Consider the following 19,840-nt stretch of genomic DNA (forward strand, 5'->3'; position numbering starts at 1 on the left):
TTTTTCATGACGTATGGACTCCATATTCCCGTTATTCACGAGGTGGGGTTCATATGGAACGTTTCAGTATAGATGCCACACTTCCCGCGCGTTTGCTTTCCTCAAATCTACTCCTCTCTCTTTTTCTTCTTTTTTTACTCAGTACGTCGCAGAAGACGGGCTTGGCTGCACATCAGCAAGTTACTTACGGGATGCGCAAGGGGTCATCGCAGTCTACGACGTCACCGATGCAGTGCGTATGCGGCTAACATGTCAATCAAAAACGACCCCAATATTTCTCGCCGCCGCAGTCCACTGCTCTGTGCAGTTTGTGCATGACTGCAGGAAAACTAGATAATGCGTACGAGGCAGCGAGTTCGCTTACCGATACCTTCTATGCTGCTCACTGCAGTCATCAGCAAATGTTTGCTGTGGAGGTGCATACCTGACAGGTCAGAATTGAATTCAGTGCACGCAATTATCATCATCAGCCTGACTATCCCCACCGCAGGGCAAAGGCCTCTCCCATGTCTCTCCAATTAACCCTGTCCTTCGCCAGTTGCGGCCACCGTATCCCCGCAAACTTCTTAATCTCATCCGCCCATCTAACTTTCTGCCGCCCCCTGCTACGCTTGCCTTTTCTTGGAATCCACTCCGTTACCCTTAACGACCAGTGGTTATCTTGCCTTCGCATTACATGCTCTGCCCACGCCCACTTCTTCCGCTTGATTTCGACTAGGATGTCATTAACCCGCGTTTGTTCTCTCACCCACTCCGCGCGCTTCCGATCTCTTAGCGTGACACCTACCATTTTTCTTTCCATAATTCGCTGCGGTGTCCTTAACTTAAGCTGAACACTCTTTGTTAGCCTCCACGTTTCCGCACCATAGGTGAGTACTGGTAATATATAGCTGTTGTATGCTTTTCTCTTGAGAGATAATGGTTAACTGCCATTCATGATGTGGGAGAACCTGCCATATGCGCTCCACCCCATTCTTATTCTTCTAGTTATTTCCCTCTCATGATCCGGATCAGCTGTCACTACCTGCCCTTAAGAGACATATTCTCTTACTACTTCCAGCACCTCGCCACCAACTGAAAACTGCTGTTCTTTTGCTAGACTGTTGAATATTACTTTGGTTTTTGCAGCACACGCGTTTCTGCCTCGAGAAGGTCCATCACTAGTATTGCATTGACTCGGTTAACCATCATTGTCATGGCACCGTTGTCTAAGAACGGCGACAGTCAAGGTCGCATGAATGGAGAAAGTGATAAAGTAGCGACGCCTTCCGCGTCACTTCAGCCTAAAACAGGCTAGGGCTGTTGTTATAGAGCGAGAACACTACTGCTCCCGTTCTTTGAGGTCATGTCGGTATGAAAAACGAGCTTGTGAGGTACTGGAGCGCCAAATAAAAAGCACAAAATAGTCTACCCGTTCTTCAAAGTCACGTCGATATGCAAGAGGACGTTGGGAGGCAGTGGAGCGCAAAATAAATATAATAAAGCAAGAATGAAAACGATAATAAAATTAAATAATGAAATGAAATAAAATAAAAAGATAAAAATACAAAGAGGAACAAATACAAAACAAGTAAAATAAATAAAAACTAGGTACTAAATATAACTTGAAAGAAAAGAAAGTAGAACAAAAAGTAATCTGAGAAACAAAAATAGAACAAAACTAAACATAAAAAAATTAACTGAAAGCAACTTTCGCTTTGCGTTGAGGTTCGGGAGAGTTGCGACCAACCAGCGTTAATTTTTTTCTGCATGTGGTCATAAACTCTCCTCTAGATTTGCCTTGAAACGTGCGGCGTGTTTCACGAGATATTATCTGCTCTTTTATCAGCTCTATCATGCTTGGATGCAAAGAACATGCCACACTTTCTTTATGTGCGCATACCAAGGGAAGGACTGGTAAATCTGGGCGACTACACAACTGAGGCTTGTTGCCTTACCTTGGCCTGGAAATAATACGCAGAAATGCAAAGAACATGCCACACTTTCTTTATGTGCCCATACTAAGGGAAGGACTGGTAAATGAGGCTTGTTGCCTAAACTTGGCCTAATACACAGAAGTGTGAGCTCGCTGTACGAATGTTTTTGTGTGAACGATGAACTACGCAGTTGAAAGAGAAAAAAAGATTAGTGAAAAGACGTTCGCCCTTGTGGCAATGTGATTTTCGGCAACCGCTAGTATGCTGTGAATTCCTGATGCCAGTCGAGGGAATTAGTAACTGTATGAAGTGGTTGAGCAAACAAGGGAAGGGGGGAGGGGCTCGTTATAAATATGAATGAAGCCAACAGCCACAGAAACCAAGGGGCACAGGGGTTTTTTTTTAATTTATTTATTGTGTGGTGTTGATCAATTTAGAATATTACTGAATATGTTATCGCTTAAAGCTAATTGATTAGAAAAGCAGAAGAAAAAACAACCACATGCCGCCGGTGGGATCCGAGCCCACGACCTCCGAATTACGCGTCCGGTGCTCTACCTCTGAGCTACGGCAACGGCTGTCAAATCTTCTGTTTTCGGGGGTATTTATGTTTACAAGTAACCTAACCTTGAGAGTGTTGAACAGCGCCACCCACGTTCATAAGCGGCGGACGTAGAACGTCCTGAGTTACCGCAGGTGTGACGTAGAACGTCATCGAACGGAGAGGGTGGAAGCTGCGTGAGAACCCTCTTATGCTTCCTATGACGTCAAGGCTGCCAGAACCGAGGCCCTCGCTAAGCAATTGAGCAAACAAGGGAAGGGGGGAGGGGCTCGTTATAAATATGAATGAAGCCAACAGCCACAGAAACCAAGGGGCACAGGGGATTTTTTTTAATTTATTTATTTTGTGGTGTTGATCAATTTAGAATATTACTGAATATGTTATCGCTTAAAGTAATTGATTAGAAAAGCAGAAGAAAAAACAACCACATGCCACCGGTGGGATCCGAGCCCACGACCTCCGAATTACGCGTCCGGTGCTCTACCTCTGAGCTACGGCGACGGCTGTCAAATCTTCTGTTTTCGGGGGTATTTATGTTTACAAGTAACCTAACCTTGAGAGTGTTCAACAGCGCCACCCACGTTCATAAGCGGCGGACGTAGAACGTCCTGAGTTACCGCAGGTGTGACGTAGAACGTCATCGAACGGAGAGGGTGGAAGCTATGCTAGGCTATCGGATCCCACCGGCGGCATGTGGCTGTTTTTTCTTCTGCTTTTCTAATCAATTAGCTTTAAGCGATAACATATTCAGTAATATTCTAAATTGATCAACACCACAAAATAAATAAATTTGAAAAAAATCCCCTGTGCCCCTTGGTTTCTGTGGCTGTTGGCTTCATTCATTGTATGAAGTGGTGTGTGATGAGGTGCAAGTTATGGGTATAGTGGCGTAAGGTATGAGCGTGCGTCAAGCTTGCCAGCGTGCCTCATGTACAGTAATGCATGGTTGCTTATCCATCCATAATCCATATCAAGTGAATGATATGTAGCGGTGGCATAGTAGTGCGGTGTTCACACTGTTACCTTTAGTTCGGAGGAGCGTTGTGCCACGTGCATACAACTCGAGGGTGACCTTGGCCAAGCCTAGCATAGCAAGAGGCCATGCAGAAATAAAATACACATTGCTGGGACTGGGTTTTGCACCCGCGGCGGCGCAACAGATCAACTTGGCTGAAGGCTTCACTAGAGCACTAAACTAGCACACTAAACTAATTCTAGCGCTGTGTATTGCATATCGTCATCTTCATCAACTTCCATGTTCAGTGCGAAGAGGTCAGATCAGCTTAACCTCGATCAGAGCTTAACCTCAGTTTTATATCATCTCCAGATGTCCCGACGACCCAGCAAAGTAAACCCAAGAGCCAACCAGGCTAAACACATGATTTCGCCCGTCTACTCGGTGTAACTCCTTTAGAACCCTGCCGTTTTTTTGGGGCGTCAATTTGATGCGGTAAGCATGGCCTCTACCGCGCAATCTCACGATGAATAATAAAATCACTTTGAATGGTACGCATGCCGCTCGTCCGATGACATTCCGTGCATTGCCTCCACATGCCGGAATACTCTGTTTTCTTTTTATTTTATTTGTACTTCAATGTACAATTGAGAAATAGACTCGCCCAGGGATAATGCGCTCTTGAGTGTACCTCGTGTGCTCTGCAAAATAGATCTTCTACGTGTACTTATGTTTGGCTGCGGGAAAACGAATTTCATTTGCTTTACGAACTAATAAGCTATTATTGTGTTGTGTGTTCTCTCTTGTTTGAGTGATGCTACTTTATTTTTTCTGTTCTCTGTTGTTTTGCAGGTGTCCTTTGAGTATACCAAACAATGGCTTCAAGACATGGACTATTCAGGATGTGAGGATATAGTGAAAGTCCTTGTGGGGAATAAGAGCGACTTGGAGGCCGGAAAAGTGGTTGAGAATGCGAGAGCAAGGGCGAGTATAGCACATATTTTTAAAATTTTTTAAGCGTCTCTTGTGGTTGCAGCAAAGCGAAAAAGAAAGTGATGTCGTTCTCTGGCATAAAATGTAGATGTCAGAATATTTCATAAGTTTTTGATATTTTAAATGCTTTATACAAACAAAACCTTTTATTTACCTGCGCACACGTGAAGCTTTCAGCATTCGTCTTGGCCGATCCGCGAGGTCCAGGCTTTCGGAAAACCGTCATCTGCATGCTCTAAATGGCAGCTTGTATATTTCATGTTCTTACCTAAAAGTTCTTGAGGGAAAAAAATGTTTCTCAGCTAGGTACAAATGATTCTTTTCCACATAAATTGAATGGTACACGGCGACAAAGATACACATAAAACACCACTGTCGGTTTTCTATTTTTGGGATGCAATCTTTTCTTCTTTGCTCTCTATCACGCAGTTCTGCAGATTGTATTGCACGGGTACGTGCAAGTGTAGCCATAGCGGGGTTAAAAAGCCGCTGCGGTAGTTCCTTTACTGGTGTTTTGTTTCGCTATGTATGGTGAAATACGTTTCCTATTCCTCGATAGGACAATAAGAAAGTAGTTTTTATTAGTTATATGTGTGACCTGCGCGAGGACCATTTTTGAAAAGAGGCATCGTAGGACACGAATGGCGTTTGTCTGAGCATACTTGTCTTCCTATACTTGTCCGTATACCCCCGCCCTCCAGTGTCACGTATGCAATCATGAGCAATGAGAGGGAACAGAGTTTCACCATTAACGTATTGATAATGTGTGCCAAGCAGAGGTTTTTCTTTTATAACTAGTTTTCATCTTGATGTGCAATGTACAGTAGTCAATTTGAAATTTAGTTATGACCAGAAAATTGGCTATTTTGTAATCTCAAATTTAGTGTAGCTATCACCAAAACGTTGTTTCCTCTCACATTGCTCACGGCTTTACGTGTCCCCACTGCCTCCATAACAGGAGCTGGCGGACCAGCTGGGCATTGCGTCGTTCGAGGTCAGCGCCAAGAGTGGCGCAGGAGTGGAGGAAATGATCGAGCACATGGCGACCAAGCTGTCGAACCACCACCGCCGTCCAACCGCTACTGCCGGCAGGGGCGGCAACCATGTAGTCACAGCTGTCCGCGACGAGAGTAGCGCGCTGACCAAATGGTGATTCCCACTGTATTTTCTTTGTGCATCTGTCCCCGTAATGTTTTCTCTCTCTCTCCGCTATATTGCATTATGGGAAAGGCTAAGACAAGAAACCTACAGGCATGAGCGAGAGTGGAGTGATCACGGCTGCGGCGGCAGAACTGCTGCATCGTGGTGCTGCGAGAGTGCTCCGAGTAGAGTTATTCCAGTGACTCTAGCCCCGAGTGGAGTCACTGGAATAACTTTCAGTGACTCTAGCCCCGAGTAGCGACAAACTTAGCCTTCGCTCTCGCGCGGGTGCTTATTGCGCTTGATAAATTTCTAGCGCGGCTTTCGGCTACTCTGCTGGTGACGGTCGCGAAAAAGGTGAGCAACCGAAGGAACACAAAACACGTCGTTACTTCGCGGTTGCCAACCAGGGCTGAGAATGTAATCCAAATCACCCTTTTAAATGGTCTTTCCGGTTTGCGAAGCAAGTGAGCCTTTTCTGGATCGCCGATTGGAATATGCTATTCGATGTGTAAGAAGCCGAAAGCATCGTGGAAGCGAGTTAACAACTCAACGTAAAAATAAGCCACTCCTTAGTGTGGAGAGAATATGAAACATCAGTGCAACTAAAATCAAACCAACCAGGAGCGGAGTCGTTTGACGCCGCGTTGTCGTCTGCTTTCCGCTACTACGCAACTTTGTCGTGTCCTGCACACTTTGTGATATGGGCTCCCATCCGTCACGATCGTCAGCAGCAGAGTAACCAAACGCCACACTATAAATTTATTAAGCTTGATAAGCACCAGAGCAAGGGCGAAGCTGGTCGTCTCTTGTGGCCATGGAAGAAGCTCTTTTTTTTTGTCTTCCATGCTTGGGACATCCTCGCAGCGAGCATAGCAGCGCTGCGGTGCGCCCCGCAGCTGCTTCTGCCACTGGAGACGTGGTCTTGCCGCCTTTGCTCACGCCTGTACATTCATCGGTCCAAAAGATGGAGGGGCATTATTCTTCAATGAGTTTGGCAAGAGCTTGCTTCTTCACATGAAGAATCATAAGAAACGCGAACGGCACAAATGAAACGAGAAGGCAGAAACACACATAGAAATATTGGCAGCTAGCGAAGGAATACAGGCGGATTTCTTAACACTTTTCAAGAGCGATGTTCTCGCTTTTGAATTGAATAAGAACTGCTATAGTATTAATCTTGCGATGCCCATATCAACAGTCATGTCCGGCTTTCATTTCACGCAGGCACAACATGGCAAGACACGCTTATAGAGGATGGTCAAAATTAAGTTTTACTGAATTCCTCAAAAATAAGCGACTGACAGCTACGTGAAATACACATCTGCACATAAGTTATTTGGCCACGCTGATGCAAAGGTTGATAATTGTCGTTGCCCCCTAATTACATGAAATCGATTAATGAACTGTTCAGTGACTGTTGCAAGCGGTGCATGTTAATATCGTAAATTTCGGAGGAGTGTTATCCTTACACAGTTCTATTTAGTAAAATTCCTTTAGCTCGTATGTGTTCGGAGATATTCGCTTGGAAATGTTTTGCTTGGTCCGCGTAATTGGGCATGCGAAGCATTGATGATTGGCGAGTAACTTTTCCAGACGTGAATCGGCGTTTCCGCTGCCAACGGCGTCGAGCGACCAGTGAGGCTCATAACAGTTTCTCTTTCAGTTTTGGCTACCAGTATTCAAGAGACGCCCGACGCAACATCTATGCCACATTAGGGAGTAGTTTTTCGACGAATGTCACCGCTTTGCATGCGTGATTAAGTGAAGTGAGTAGAAACTTTGGGGGTGAATATCTTGGAACACGCATGTTCTAGAACAATTGTATGAAATATAGTAGTAGCGATGTGAGCGCCTTCGTGCTTCCAGTATAAATATTCCCGCTAGCCGTAGGGGACGAAAACTTCATCATGTGTTAAGTAATTAGGAGACTGACAGTGAGAATTATCATCACATTTTATGTATCCCTGGCAGCATAACTTATGTGCAGAGGTTTATTTCACGTTCGACTCAGTGCGTTGTTTTAAGAAATTTTAAACCTTGATTCTTATCACCCTGTATAATTAGTGATTTCTTCATGTGTGAGTGGCATTATATTGTAATCGAGAGTCCCTTTTTGTTTGATATGTCCCGCAACTTCACTACAAAACTAAAAGGAAAAAACAACTTTAGGACGCCGCACTCCTCAAGGCAACATTTCCAAACCCCTAGTCTTTGTTTTTTTTTTTGAAAAACGCGCATTCATAACATCAATGCCGTTACGCAACACAAAATAAAGGGACACCAAAGAAAATTGCACGCTATTATTGTTCTCAGCAAAAAACTGATTCTGCTCTTCTTTCTCCCTATTTCGATGCTTATGCGGCAGCAAATGGCGCGTTTTCAGTTGAGAAAATTGGCTAAAAAATTTTCCCCCTAATTGATTCAAGTTCGTGCCACTTTTATCGAGGAGGGGTCACAACCATTTTGAGCTGAAAGGTGGTGCAGCGTAGTTTCTGAGAAATCGATATGACGCATGCATTTTAGTTGCGAAATCGCTCGATGATGGCGACACTTGTGTTTCGTTTTCTAATATTTTAATTCTTATAAAAGCTCCATTTTTCAGGTCAAGCTTTTTATTTGTCCCCAGTGATCCCTTAAAGTGTACGGGGTTGAAACGACCTTTTTCGATTTCTGCTACACTGGTTCGGCAGCAAGACGGATTTGTTGCTGAAGAAAAATTCAATTTAAAATCAATCGTTTTCTCAACTCACTTCATTCAAAAGCACGACATAAAGACCGAGGAAGCACCCAGCGATCACAGTTTGCAGGATAATAGATAAATAGCCTGGCCTCAGGAATTCCCGCGTCGAATATGTCTGGTTTGATTGAGAAAGTGACTGCAGTGGTGACACCTGTATTGCACTGTTGAACTTTTATAGCTTCATATCTACTTTCACGGCCTGTAGGGGGCGCCTTATGTAATACATCATGGCGACGTTACGGAGGAATCTTTCTGTGAACCGTTGTTGAATCGCATTTGTTTTAACACTTCGAGATAAACTGGCAGTTGTTTGTCGATTGTAACGACCTCGTGTGAGCCATCGCTTCGTTTTTTGAGGCTATAAAGATATAAACCAGACACACACACACACACACACACGCACGCACGCACGCACGCACGCACACACACACACACACACACACACACACACACACACACACACACACACACACACACACACACACACCTTGCAACCTGCCAACCGTGTCAGGCAGCAGCTCAATTATCCCTGTAAGGGTGCTCGGGAATAGAAGAGGAATCTGGATCTCAACCGAACTGAAGCAACCGAAGTCCCACTGATGTCAGCACCTGCCAGAGAAGGACACTGGCGCATCGCTTCGCCGCTGCAACACTGCACCAGGAGTGATAGGAAGACTCCCAGGAATCTATGAGCGTAGAGAATGACCAATTCCGCATATATAGAAATTAACCTGTATCGCTATCCGAAGAACACTAATCCGTGAACACTGGAAACGAAGTGAAAGCCAAACGGCTAGCGCACCTACCGCGTTTGGCCGAACTACGCAACTTAAGAGTAATTTTTTTCTGCATTTCGCCTCTATAAAAATGAGGACGCAGCAGGTGGAATTCGGTCCCGCGTCCCTGGGTACAGCAGGCGAACAACACGACTACTGAGCCGCCACCGCGGCTATCGCATTATTTCACATGGATACTGTGCAGTAATTGGACTATGCAGGAACGGTCACCAGCAGCAGCATTTTGAAGTGGAAAAGGAGGTGGAAAAGTTTTATTTAACCAGTGGCAAAAGGTCGCCATCCTCTTGAGTCTTGTAGGTAAAAATAGGATCGCGGGTTATCTGGGTAGCCTGTTCGAGGGCACCCACCAATCACGAACTGAAGTCGCAGCTGTAGTGTTTTGTGTGTGTGTGCCTCTACATGTCGAATCGCCTGAATGCTGCACTCCAGTCATTGTTGGCTGAGTGTACTTGTTGTTTGCACTGAACACGTGAGTAAAGTTCAGGTTCTCCTCCTTCCTTACACCAGGAGTGCCCTGTCAGAGACGGTCTTGCGATGAGTTGGGACGCAGATATAAAAGGATTACTTGGAGATTTATACACAGATATTTACATCACATACAAGTTTAGGCACTGGAGACAAATTCAGCAGCAAAAACACAAACAACAAAAAGGCGGAACTCGCTAACACTAGGGGAGGCCCCTACTCGGTATAGCCGAAGATGCATAGCACCTGACCTTAGCCCAGAACCCTTTTTCCGGCTCCGGGGCCCGGTTTTAAAGACCTCAAGGCCCGGCCCACATTTGGTAACTTCCAATCAAGTTGCGCTCTTAACATGATTGGTTCTTTAAGGGCATGGCCAGCCCTCCAGCTTCTATAAGGTAAACCACCCTCTCCATATCAAAATAAAAGCAAAAAGAAACACAAACGCACAGTCGCTAGCACGTGCGGGGCAGAACATTCTCTCCCTCGCAAAATAAAAGTAAAAACAAACACAAAAACACACTTGTGCGCGCACGTGCCATCGGTTTCCTCCGATGACCCTCCACTTTGGCGTCGTAGCGGATTTAGGGATTATCGGCTTAAACGGGCAGTTACCGCTGTAACTGCCCCTGCGAGCTCGGACCTGCGTTCCAAGGCGACTTAGCCTTCCCAAGGGTGTTTAGTCGCCGCCTCACCGACACCGTGTCAGTAGCGTCACCCAACTCAGGCCTTCGCTGTTTCCGGCTAGCCTAGCTGTCGCCGACTATAGGTGGTGTCCAATCTGAACGAGCCGCAAGGCATGCTGGGTACTCCGACTTCCGGGTCTTTCGGCGAGATGCGTGTGTGCGGCGCTCTGCTTGAGATGCGGATTTACCAAGCTTAAATTCGCTCTTAGTAAGTTAATACGCGCGAATGAAGTCGTAAAAAAGGTCAGCATGCTCTGCGTGCATTATTATGCCCACGCTCGACGTTCCGTATTGGAATTAAGGGCGGAAAAGCGTTGTAAGTGCGAACGTTTCGGCATGCGTCGTCTGTTCGCGCTGAAGTTTAGGACGCTTCATTCACTCGCTGAAAAGTCCGCCTCTTGTTACGGTTATCGTACGGCTGCTACATAGTTCTCTAATATATATTAGAGTACATATTTCCTAGAGGTTTCGCGCCTCCAGGCGCAGCAACCGGAGCCTAGCAGTACGTACGAGCGCACTGGTGGGCACATTGTAGCAGGTTGGCTACGACGGCAAGGAGCTTGAACCGTGCAAATCCGCGGAGGACTTTCGGTTCTTTTTCTATACACGCCGCGGTGGCCTAGCGGTTAGGGCGGAGGACCCGATCCGGGACGCGGCGGCCGCGTTTCTGATGGATGTGAAGCGCGAAAAGCGCCCGTGCGCTGCGCGATGTCACAGCACGTTAAAGAACTCCCGGTGGTTTCAATTAATATGGAGGCCTCTACTACAGCGTCCCTGGTTGCCCACGTGTCGCTCCTCCTCTCGAAAGTCTGTCAATGTTTTACAACCTTAGCAAGCGGCACTTGTCAGCTTAATTGCTTTCGTGGGATATTTGCTATGCTTCACGGAATAATTACTGCAGAAGCTGGTATTCTTAACAACTCTGTCATGTGATTTAATTTTAGTTGAGCTGTAATGCAAAAATACAACTGCATTTCAAATGTGTTGAATTTTCAGCACTATAGTTTTCTGCATGTACGAATTATGCCCCGACAAGCATGCACCGAGACTTTGGCTGAAAACCTCTACTTATGTGCGCCAAGAGCCCAGATGGGAAGTTACATGGCAGGTATATTCCAGCAGTGAGAGGCGTCCACTTACTGCAGCTTTGGTGGATGCACAAGAACTTTTCTCACAAACAAAATTAACTATGCATAGTTATGCACTGCAACCGCACTGCAATGCATTTCATACCCTGCATGGTGGTGTGGGACATTACAAGCCATTTACATTTAACTTGCACCTTTGAATGTTAAGAATTTCTGTACTCGATTTCCCGATGCTGGTTGCTGCATTAGGTAGACGAAAAAAATGCACAAAAATAAATGCTAAATTTGTTTTGTGTCATCTCTTGAACGTTCACTAGCTTCAATGATGTAAAATCAATGTTGCTTCCCATCAAAGCAGAGGAGAGCCTGTAGCCATTTTGCTGTCTTATACTTCGTGCTCCGAGCCTAGTTGAAGATGAACCACCAGCCTGTGTACAGACATATGTCGCCAATGATAGGCACCTCAGCTGTTGATGCCCAGCTATGTATAGAAATGTGGAGATGTAAAACTTACGCACTGTTTGCACAGTGTTCAAGGTAAGGTAGATAAGTAACAACACTAGCAGCTAGGCAAAAGATGAGCTTGCCTTCTGTTTGTCCTAATAAAAACCTAAAGCCAAAACAAGGCATCAAAGCCTGCTACAGAGCTTCACTACAGGCACCACAACAGGCACTGCAGCGCTTGACTCTTCTCCTTTCTTTGTTTGTGTTTGCATGCTTTGGTGCTGCTCCTTTTCTTAGATTCAAAATGCACCAACTAGCCCCAAAAGAAGTTTTATTGAACGTAAACATAGTCAGGCACAAAGACAAAACAGTAAGCAACAGGAGCCGAAAGCAAAACAAGCTCTTGACGTGGGCAGCTTTACTGTTGACCTGCAAGAGGGCAAGTTACTCAGCTATTAACAAGAAACTCTTCTTTTCCTGTAGGTATAACATCATATCTTTGTCTTGCAAAACCTTTTGCAGCGCATTTTCTACAGCATGTAATAAGTGAGTTTAATTAAGGAGATCTTTGTGACAAATAGTAAATTATAATAAATAGTATGGTCGAGCATAAAAAAAATATGCTTCAGCTTTTACAGCACACACAGAAGCTTGATACGAGGTGTTTTCAGAATCTTCTATAAGTTCCTGTTACGAAGTCCTGTGCAATGTTGAACAAAAGGCATTTTCATCCAGTTTCAGCTTTGGCGTTAACAATGTGGCACAGCTTGCACATTGATAAACCATCCCTAAGACACTAGTGATACCAAAAAGTCTGGAATGACTGAACACAATGCGTTCCTTGGCTTAATTTTTAATAAAAAAACGTAATTTTAGAGCATTATTACTATTGATCGTTATGGACCCAACGACCATTAGACCAGCCTCTGCCTTCCTTGTAGCATCTTGCACTTCTTGAAATCACCAATGTCCCTCTCAATTAGTCAATCATTAAGTGCAATATTACTACATGCAAGCATGCAATGCATTACATATGCAAGCTATATACGTAGACATTCATTTACTTCATATGCATGTTCAGCACATAAACAGTGTGCGAATGGCACTTTGCTGCACAGTGACAGTTCAGTATTATAGCATTTGTCTCAAATGTCAATTCTACTAAATTCTGTACAATGAAAGGCGAAAAACAGCTAGGCTATGTTGGCTGCCATTTTTTTTTAAATTGTGTTATCCTGAAGTGAAGCTTTTCCCAACTTACTGACTCAGAGTATGAAAAGAAAGGCGGTTAATAATTCTTATCACTTTCTAATGCGATCACCTTGTCTGTCAGCCTCCTTCTCCGCACACAGGAAACGAAGAAACATTACTGCAACATGCGGGTCCACACAAACAGGGAACTTATGTGTAACAGGTTCCTTAATTATAATTTTCCACACTTGCTGCGTGCTCATGTCGACTAGTGTTCTAGTGAAAACGTGTTTCAGTTTGAGCACGAAATTAACAAAAATGGCCTCATAGAACAATTTATAACTCTTACAAGTGCTCGTAAACGTACCTTAACACTGCGACCAGAGCAGTGCCAGCGAACGAGATGCCGCCGTGCGTGGCCGCGGTGTCGCCGTTTCGACAGCTGACGACAGTGACCACACACGCCTTAAGTATTAGCTAAGAATTCGAGCTACTCGCATTCACCAGGGTGGAAATTTGGGCAAGTCGGTATTGATCCATAACTTAAGAGTAGCGCAAAACCAGGACGACGGACACAAGGGGAGAGAACACACACCAACAACACAGGCACTAACTTCCGACTGACGAAGAAAACCAAACCCAACCAAGTGAACGGAACCCGAGCAAAAGTAGCGCATGCGCTGATTTAAGATTTAAAAAAAATCGAAAAAAAGGTGCGAAAAATGCGATAAAAAATGTGAGATCACGGATGTTTTGAACCCAAGAAGGCCAGCTCTCGTTTAGACAAGGAAATGGACGGAGTACTAACGCAGTTATCTTGTAAGGCAGCAATTGTGGAAGCTGCACAGATTGCTGCCTTACAAGATAACTGCGTTAGTACTCCGTCCATTTCCTTGTCTAAACGAGAGCTGGCCTTCTTGGGTTCAAAACATCCGTGATCTCACATTTTTTATCGCATTTTTCGCACCTTTTTTCGAATTTTTTTTTATCTTAGGTCAGCGCATGCGCTACTTTTGCTCGGGTTCCGTTCACTTGGTTGGGTTTGGTTTTCTTCGTCAGTCAGAAGTTAGCGCCTGTGTTGTTGGTGTGTGTTCTCTCCCCTTGTGTCCGTCGTCCTGGTTTTGCGCTACTCTTACGTTTACTCGCATTCAGCGCAAATGTTTAAGGAATAATCGTCCTTTCCTTTAACATCTTACGTTGTTACGCTGTACTGACGGAGGCCGAACAGCATATATTTGCAAACATAGCCCGCGCGGTGCTGCCGCCGTCATGTGAGAACGGTTGTGGCACATAGCCGAAGTCTTCCGAGCGAGAAATTGGTGCTCCTCAAGGAGATAAACAACCTACTTAAGCGAATTCTTCAACTTCCACAACGCTCTCAAACTCTGCCGCCAACAAAATGTTCGAAGCACAGCATAGGGTTGACCGTCGCAGGCAGTCTGCCAGCGGATCGCAACAACGCACTGTTTTTGCGGTTCCCTATACTTGATGGCACTCGGAACATGTTGCATCCCGTTGCAATGAAGTTTCTGCAGGTTGAGGCAGCGCACAACATCCTTTTCCCAGCAATGTGAGCGCCAGTATTTAGGAAAGAAAGACCGAAACCGCACGTCTGCAAGCAATGCCCACACAAACCAAACGACAGAAAAGACCCGGAAGTTCAAATTCACGTGACAAAGCTGCACCGTGACGCAATGTCCGCCGTCAGTTGGACACCACCTTTATTGCCCCCCCCCCCCCCCCCCCTCGTCAACGGCGCCCTGACACCGCTCCGTCCGGCAGTGCTTAATCTTCAGGAACTCTGCACACTTTTCGAACGAGACGTTCGTCGGGAGTTTGCGCCTCGGCTGGTGGCCGTTAAGACGAGGGGGGTCGTCGTGCGGCGGCTATTCAGCCCCAGGCTGTCACCGCTCTTTGCCTAGCCGACGCCAATCGGCACCGCGGGGCGAGGGACACCAGTACGTCCCGGCGCCTTCGCGAGCGGCCGCGTTCCGAGAACGGAGCTTCGCTCTCGAGCGCGCCTTACCGCCCACTCCCGTCGCGTGGTTGGGGGGGGGGGGGGTCCATTGAAGACGGCAGCGGCGGGGTGCTGAGAAAGAATGACCGGCCCCAATGACCCCGCGCGCACTACCAATACCTTACAACGTGCTTTTATTGTTTTATATGTTGATGTTGTCTTTCTTTACATGACTGATTTTTTGCAGTGCTTTTTTTTGTGAAGCTTTCGATTTGTTTTTTTTTCTTAAACTGTACGAAAGTGTAAAGCTGACCTGACTGACCACTATTTTCAGTGACCACATTTTTACAGTGCTCCTTGTCGGCGATATGGGAAAAAAACATCTAGTCAAGAGGTTTGTGGTGAGTATCTTCCAAGCCCTTGGTAATTTATTTGTGCACGTGTCAGGTGCCTTGTTCGGGACGTTTTCATGGGGGCCTCAGATTAAGCAAATAAAAGAACTAGTCATGTAAACTCGAGCCAACACTGCATTGTCGGTAAATGCTACTTTCGCATACCCCAGACTATATTTTTGATAGCAGATCTTTTTTCATCGGAAGTTGAGGTCATTAAACTTTGACAGTCTTTTATGCGGCCTTAAGAATAACGAGAGACTTTTATCGCATGGCAGTGTTGAGAGAAAAGAACGCCACCACACGATTTTTTGAAAAATAAATGCATGTGGCAAAAAAGCTGTCCCCGGTAGCGGCAGAGTTAGGAATCGTTGGTTCGGGAAATGCTGTGCCACGCACAGAATGTTCTCGGCTTTCTGGAAAGATTATGCATCGTGACAAAGTCAATTAATTCTGTGTGAAAAGAAAAATTGTGAAATTGGGTTTTGAGGGAAGGAAATAGCGCAATAACTGTCTCACATCTCGGTCGACACCAGAACCGCGTCATAAGGGAAGAAAGGAAGGTGGGAGTGGAAGAAGAAACAGGTGCCGTAGTAAAGGGCTCTGGAATAATTTCGACCACCTGGGGGTCTTTAAACTGACATCGCACCGCACACGGGCGCCTTTTGCGTTCCGCCTCCATTGAAACGCGGTCGGCGCGACCGGGTTCGATCCCCAGGCGGTTGAAATTATTCCCGAGCCCTCCACTACGCCGCCTCTTTCTTTCTTTCTTCCTTTCTTTCTTTCTTTCTTTCTTTCTTTCTTTCTTTCTTTCTTTCTTTCTTTCTTTCTTTCTTTCTTTCTTTCTTTCTTTCTTTCTTTCTTTCTTTCCTTCTTTCTTTCTTTCCTTCTTTCTTTCTTCCTTTCTTTCTTTTTCTTTCTTTCTTTCTTTTTCTTTCTTTCTTTCTTTCTTTCTTCCTTTCTTTCTTTCTTTTTCTTCCTTTCTTTCTTTCCTTCCTTCCTTCTTTCTTTCTTTCTTTCTTTCTTCTTTCACTCCCTCCTCTATCCCTTCCCTCACGGCCTCTATTTATATTCGTGGTGATTACGCTAGCTGCCCGTCCATTGTGCTCACTGGTAGGGAATTAAATATTTTGCGCGCTGATACTAGACTGACATGAGTGTCGCCTTAGCTTGTGCATCTGTTGGGGGCGTAGGGGAACCAAACATTTGGTCGGTTAGTTTGTTCGGTTCTTGCTATCATCGCTGCGTGTTTCTGTGGTTTATTGTTTTTTTTTGTTTATCGTCGGACCGTAGTCACGTGTACATGTTTTCTTCGTTCCAGTCTTCTGGAATAAAACCTCGAATAAAAACATTTCGCTTGTCTCTGTCTCTCGAACACGTCCCTCTTTGCTCAAGCTGCGCAGCCATTGAAATCAGAATATTCCGGCGGGCCCAATCCCAAGCACTTCGAGGCATCTTACCTGGTTCGCGAAGTTTCATAAACCACCTGAATCGGCTGCATGGCACTGATGATGCTTCTAGCACTCTTTAGAAAGGAGCTGCTGTTGAAAACCAAGATGCAAAAACGCAAAAGATTGGTCGTGCAGATAAAGATACACTGCTGACCACGTGTTGTTAACCTGGAGCAACGGTGTGCTTATCTAGTACAATGCTTGCGTTTACCTGGCACGAATACGCAAAACCACCTTCTTGTGGACTAGTGAACCTTCAGACAATTTCCAATCGCTTCACTCTAAATGACATCCCACTACCACGGCAGAGCACATCTGCTAAGAGAGACCCGCACAGCATTAGCTTCCTCTCTGGTACAACTTGCAACGTCAGGGTCAAGTGCGACTAGTCAAGTGACTGCTGACCACCTTCAAAAATGTTCTGCACTTAACTAGACTGAGGGGAGTGGGATTGCGCAGACAGCATGTGAACAACTGCTCCAAAAGGTGAGCGTGGCAGAGCGTTCCAGTCAACAGGTAGCAAGAGAGAGAGAGAGACAGGGAAGCATTTATGAAAACGACCCATATTCGGGCTCTTGGTCATAGTATAGGGTGAGTTGTTCAAGGGTGGCTCGCGAAGTGCGGTAAGAGTGGCAACTTAATTTGCTGCACGTGTAAGACGGCTGTCGCGTCCTTTTTGCGCTATGGTCGGGTACAACTTAAAGGGACTATGAAACAAATTAATTGAGATTACGTAAAGATAGGCAATCCATCACTCGTCACCCCAGCGAAAGAATTTTCGAGCTGGCATGAATAACAACGAAGTTATAGACGATTAAAAATCACGCTCCTCCTCTCCCCCCTCAACTCATACGCGCGGAGCACCAAGAAAAAATAAAGAAAACAGCTCCGGGACTGGGCTCCGCCCATGAATACGTCATTCGCTGACGTTCGGTTTACGACTTCCGGTTGTCGCACTCCCGAGGAGCAGCGTGCGTCGGCAGCGTCTCTCCGGTCTCGGCGCTTTCTTCGCTCCCGAACTCCCGGCAGAAAGAGGCGGCAGAGGTAAATTGAAAACATATGCGTGAAGGCAATGCCCTGGCCCGCGCTCGCCTGAGGGGGTCGCGCGGCGCCTCGAGCAGACGATTTTCACCGCTACCGGAAGTGTGCCCGTGACGTCGTAGCTGCCGCGGCTCGAGCGAATGACAGCGTGTGGTGGCCTACCGACGTCATGGGACTAGTGACGTCTGTTTTCCCGGTTTTGGTTTCAAAATCGCTCCCTACGAAGACACCAATCGGCCCGCGAATTATAAAAAACGCGATTTTTAAAAAGCCATAATAAATTGCCGGCTCAGTTGCGAAGACTCATACTTGGTGTCAGTGCTTCTGAGCATAACTTCTAACATTTACAAGCGGCTTTTAATTCTTTTCATGGTCCCTTTAAGAACGCAGCGGCTTTTTCCCGTCAAAAGGTCCCCTTCCAGGCAATGGCGTCCACCAATTCTCATGACCCTGCCAGCGTGGTAATGCAGGAAGCGGCACCACAATGGAAAGAGGGGTCTATCCCTGACCATGGAGGGAGGGGACCATCCCCTTTCATCTACGAATCCCTGCTTTGTCACACTAGCAGGCTCATGAGAATCGCCGGCGCCATTGGCTGGAAGGAGGTCATTTGATGGGGAAAAGCCGCCGCGGAAGGGGGGGGGGAGAGGGAGGAGGGGGGGGGGTTGAAGTTGTATCCGATTATAGCTTGCAAGCAAGTGCGACATGAGCAGCGCTGGCTTATCACTCCATGCAGGTTTTGCCACATGTCAGGCTCTATGAGTAAACCGTACATGATGTTTAAGCAACTATAGGCACAGTGATTTCACTGCAGCTTTAGAGAGAACCTTGAGAACTTGACATTGGAGGCGTCATCGTAGGCCAGAAGTGAAAACAATATATATTAACATTTTGGCAAAAAAAAAACTTCCATCCTGGTGGACCCTCGCCATGAGTACTGTTTTCTGAAATGTGGGTACTCTTGCAAATGTGAAATCCGGGATCACATAGGAGTGCGCACACAGAACTTCCCAAGCTGCGTAAACGTGATACGGCTGCTGTACAGCCACCAATAGCATAACAGTGTAGCCCTGCGAACCATTATTTTCCTGCTTAAGTTAGACGTGCGCCCACTTGCATTATTAAAATAGTAGTCCGTGCATCTGTTTGTGGTGTAAATTTTTTCTTATCTCCTTTGAGAAAAGATACTTTGAATTGCGTGTATTACCCACAGAGATCTTGTTTAATGCACGTTTTCTGCGCTGACTGCATTTTTTGGGCAGGTTTCTCCAACATACGAATTTGTCCTTTCGATAATGACTTATTACACAAAATGCACACCGTATTTGGAAATTTTTGTGTACCTGATACGTCTGTGTATCTGAGCGTGCCAAGGAGTGATCAGTCTTGTTAAAAGTAAAGGCAACACGTATTTTAATCTCACTTCGGTTATTTTTCAGGGCGGAGCCTACACGGAAAAACACCGCTGGAAAGATATGGAATTTGTAAGTGTATTTGTGTCGTAAGTTACACACCGCTGTCTTGGTTGGCAAGAAAGTGCCAAGACAGTTTCATATACTAATACTCTGTCACTAGTCACTTCTGTGACTGCCATGCGCTGATTTGCATTCTTCTTCCACAGGCTTGTCAATTTGCTGAATTGTTCGCGCATAGAATTGCGATTCCGCCATGACCCAAGCTTAGACGCAGACCATACGACGGGCACATACACCTCTTTATTACGTACGACTAATTCGCGCCTTCTGATTAGGTGTTTACTCGCGCTTTGAAAGACTCCAGTATTTATGCCTGATATTAGCCAAATGCACGCACTCAGAGCTTCTGTGTATGCTTCCTTAATGAATGCTGATTGTGGTATCGAATGCTCTAGGAAGTTTGTCGACAGTCATCATTTCAGCAAGACGTTCGGGATGCTATAGAAGAGCAAAGATAGAGGGACGAAGTATGTTGCGCACTGCTTTAGTTGGCAGTAGCTGAAAATTTTCATTGGGGCAAGAGTGAATTCATGGCCCCAGCTGGCAA

At 45.8% G+C, this 19,840-nt stretch overlaps 1 protein-coding gene across 1 annotated transcript in view; it reads left to right on the forward strand.

Moving 5' to 3' along the window:
- The window catches only part of LOC149333824 (uncharacterized), a 176,444-nt gene that overhangs the window by 27,243 nt on the left and 129,361 nt on the right, over positions 1-19,840 (forward strand). Inside the window, exons 11-15 of the mRNA XM_089557809.1 lie at positions 143-232; positions 4,286-4,417; positions 5,385-5,575; positions 15,269-15,335; positions 19,258-19,302. Of these exons, the coding sequence (XP_089413935.1) occupies positions 143-232; positions 4,286-4,417; positions 5,385-5,575; positions 15,269-15,335; positions 19,258-19,302 (525 nt within the window). The remainder of the gene's footprint in view (positions 1-142; positions 233-4,285; positions 4,418-5,384; positions 5,576-15,268; positions 15,336-19,257; positions 19,303-19,840) is intronic.

This window comes from Amblyomma mixtum, chromosome 8 (genome assembly GCF_055824585.1).
Source record: "Amblyomma mixtum isolate Tamu chromosome 8, ASM5582458v1, whole genome shotgun sequence".
NCBI classification, from domain to species: domain Eukaryota; kingdom Metazoa; phylum Arthropoda; class Arachnida; order Ixodida; family Ixodidae; genus Amblyomma; species Amblyomma mixtum.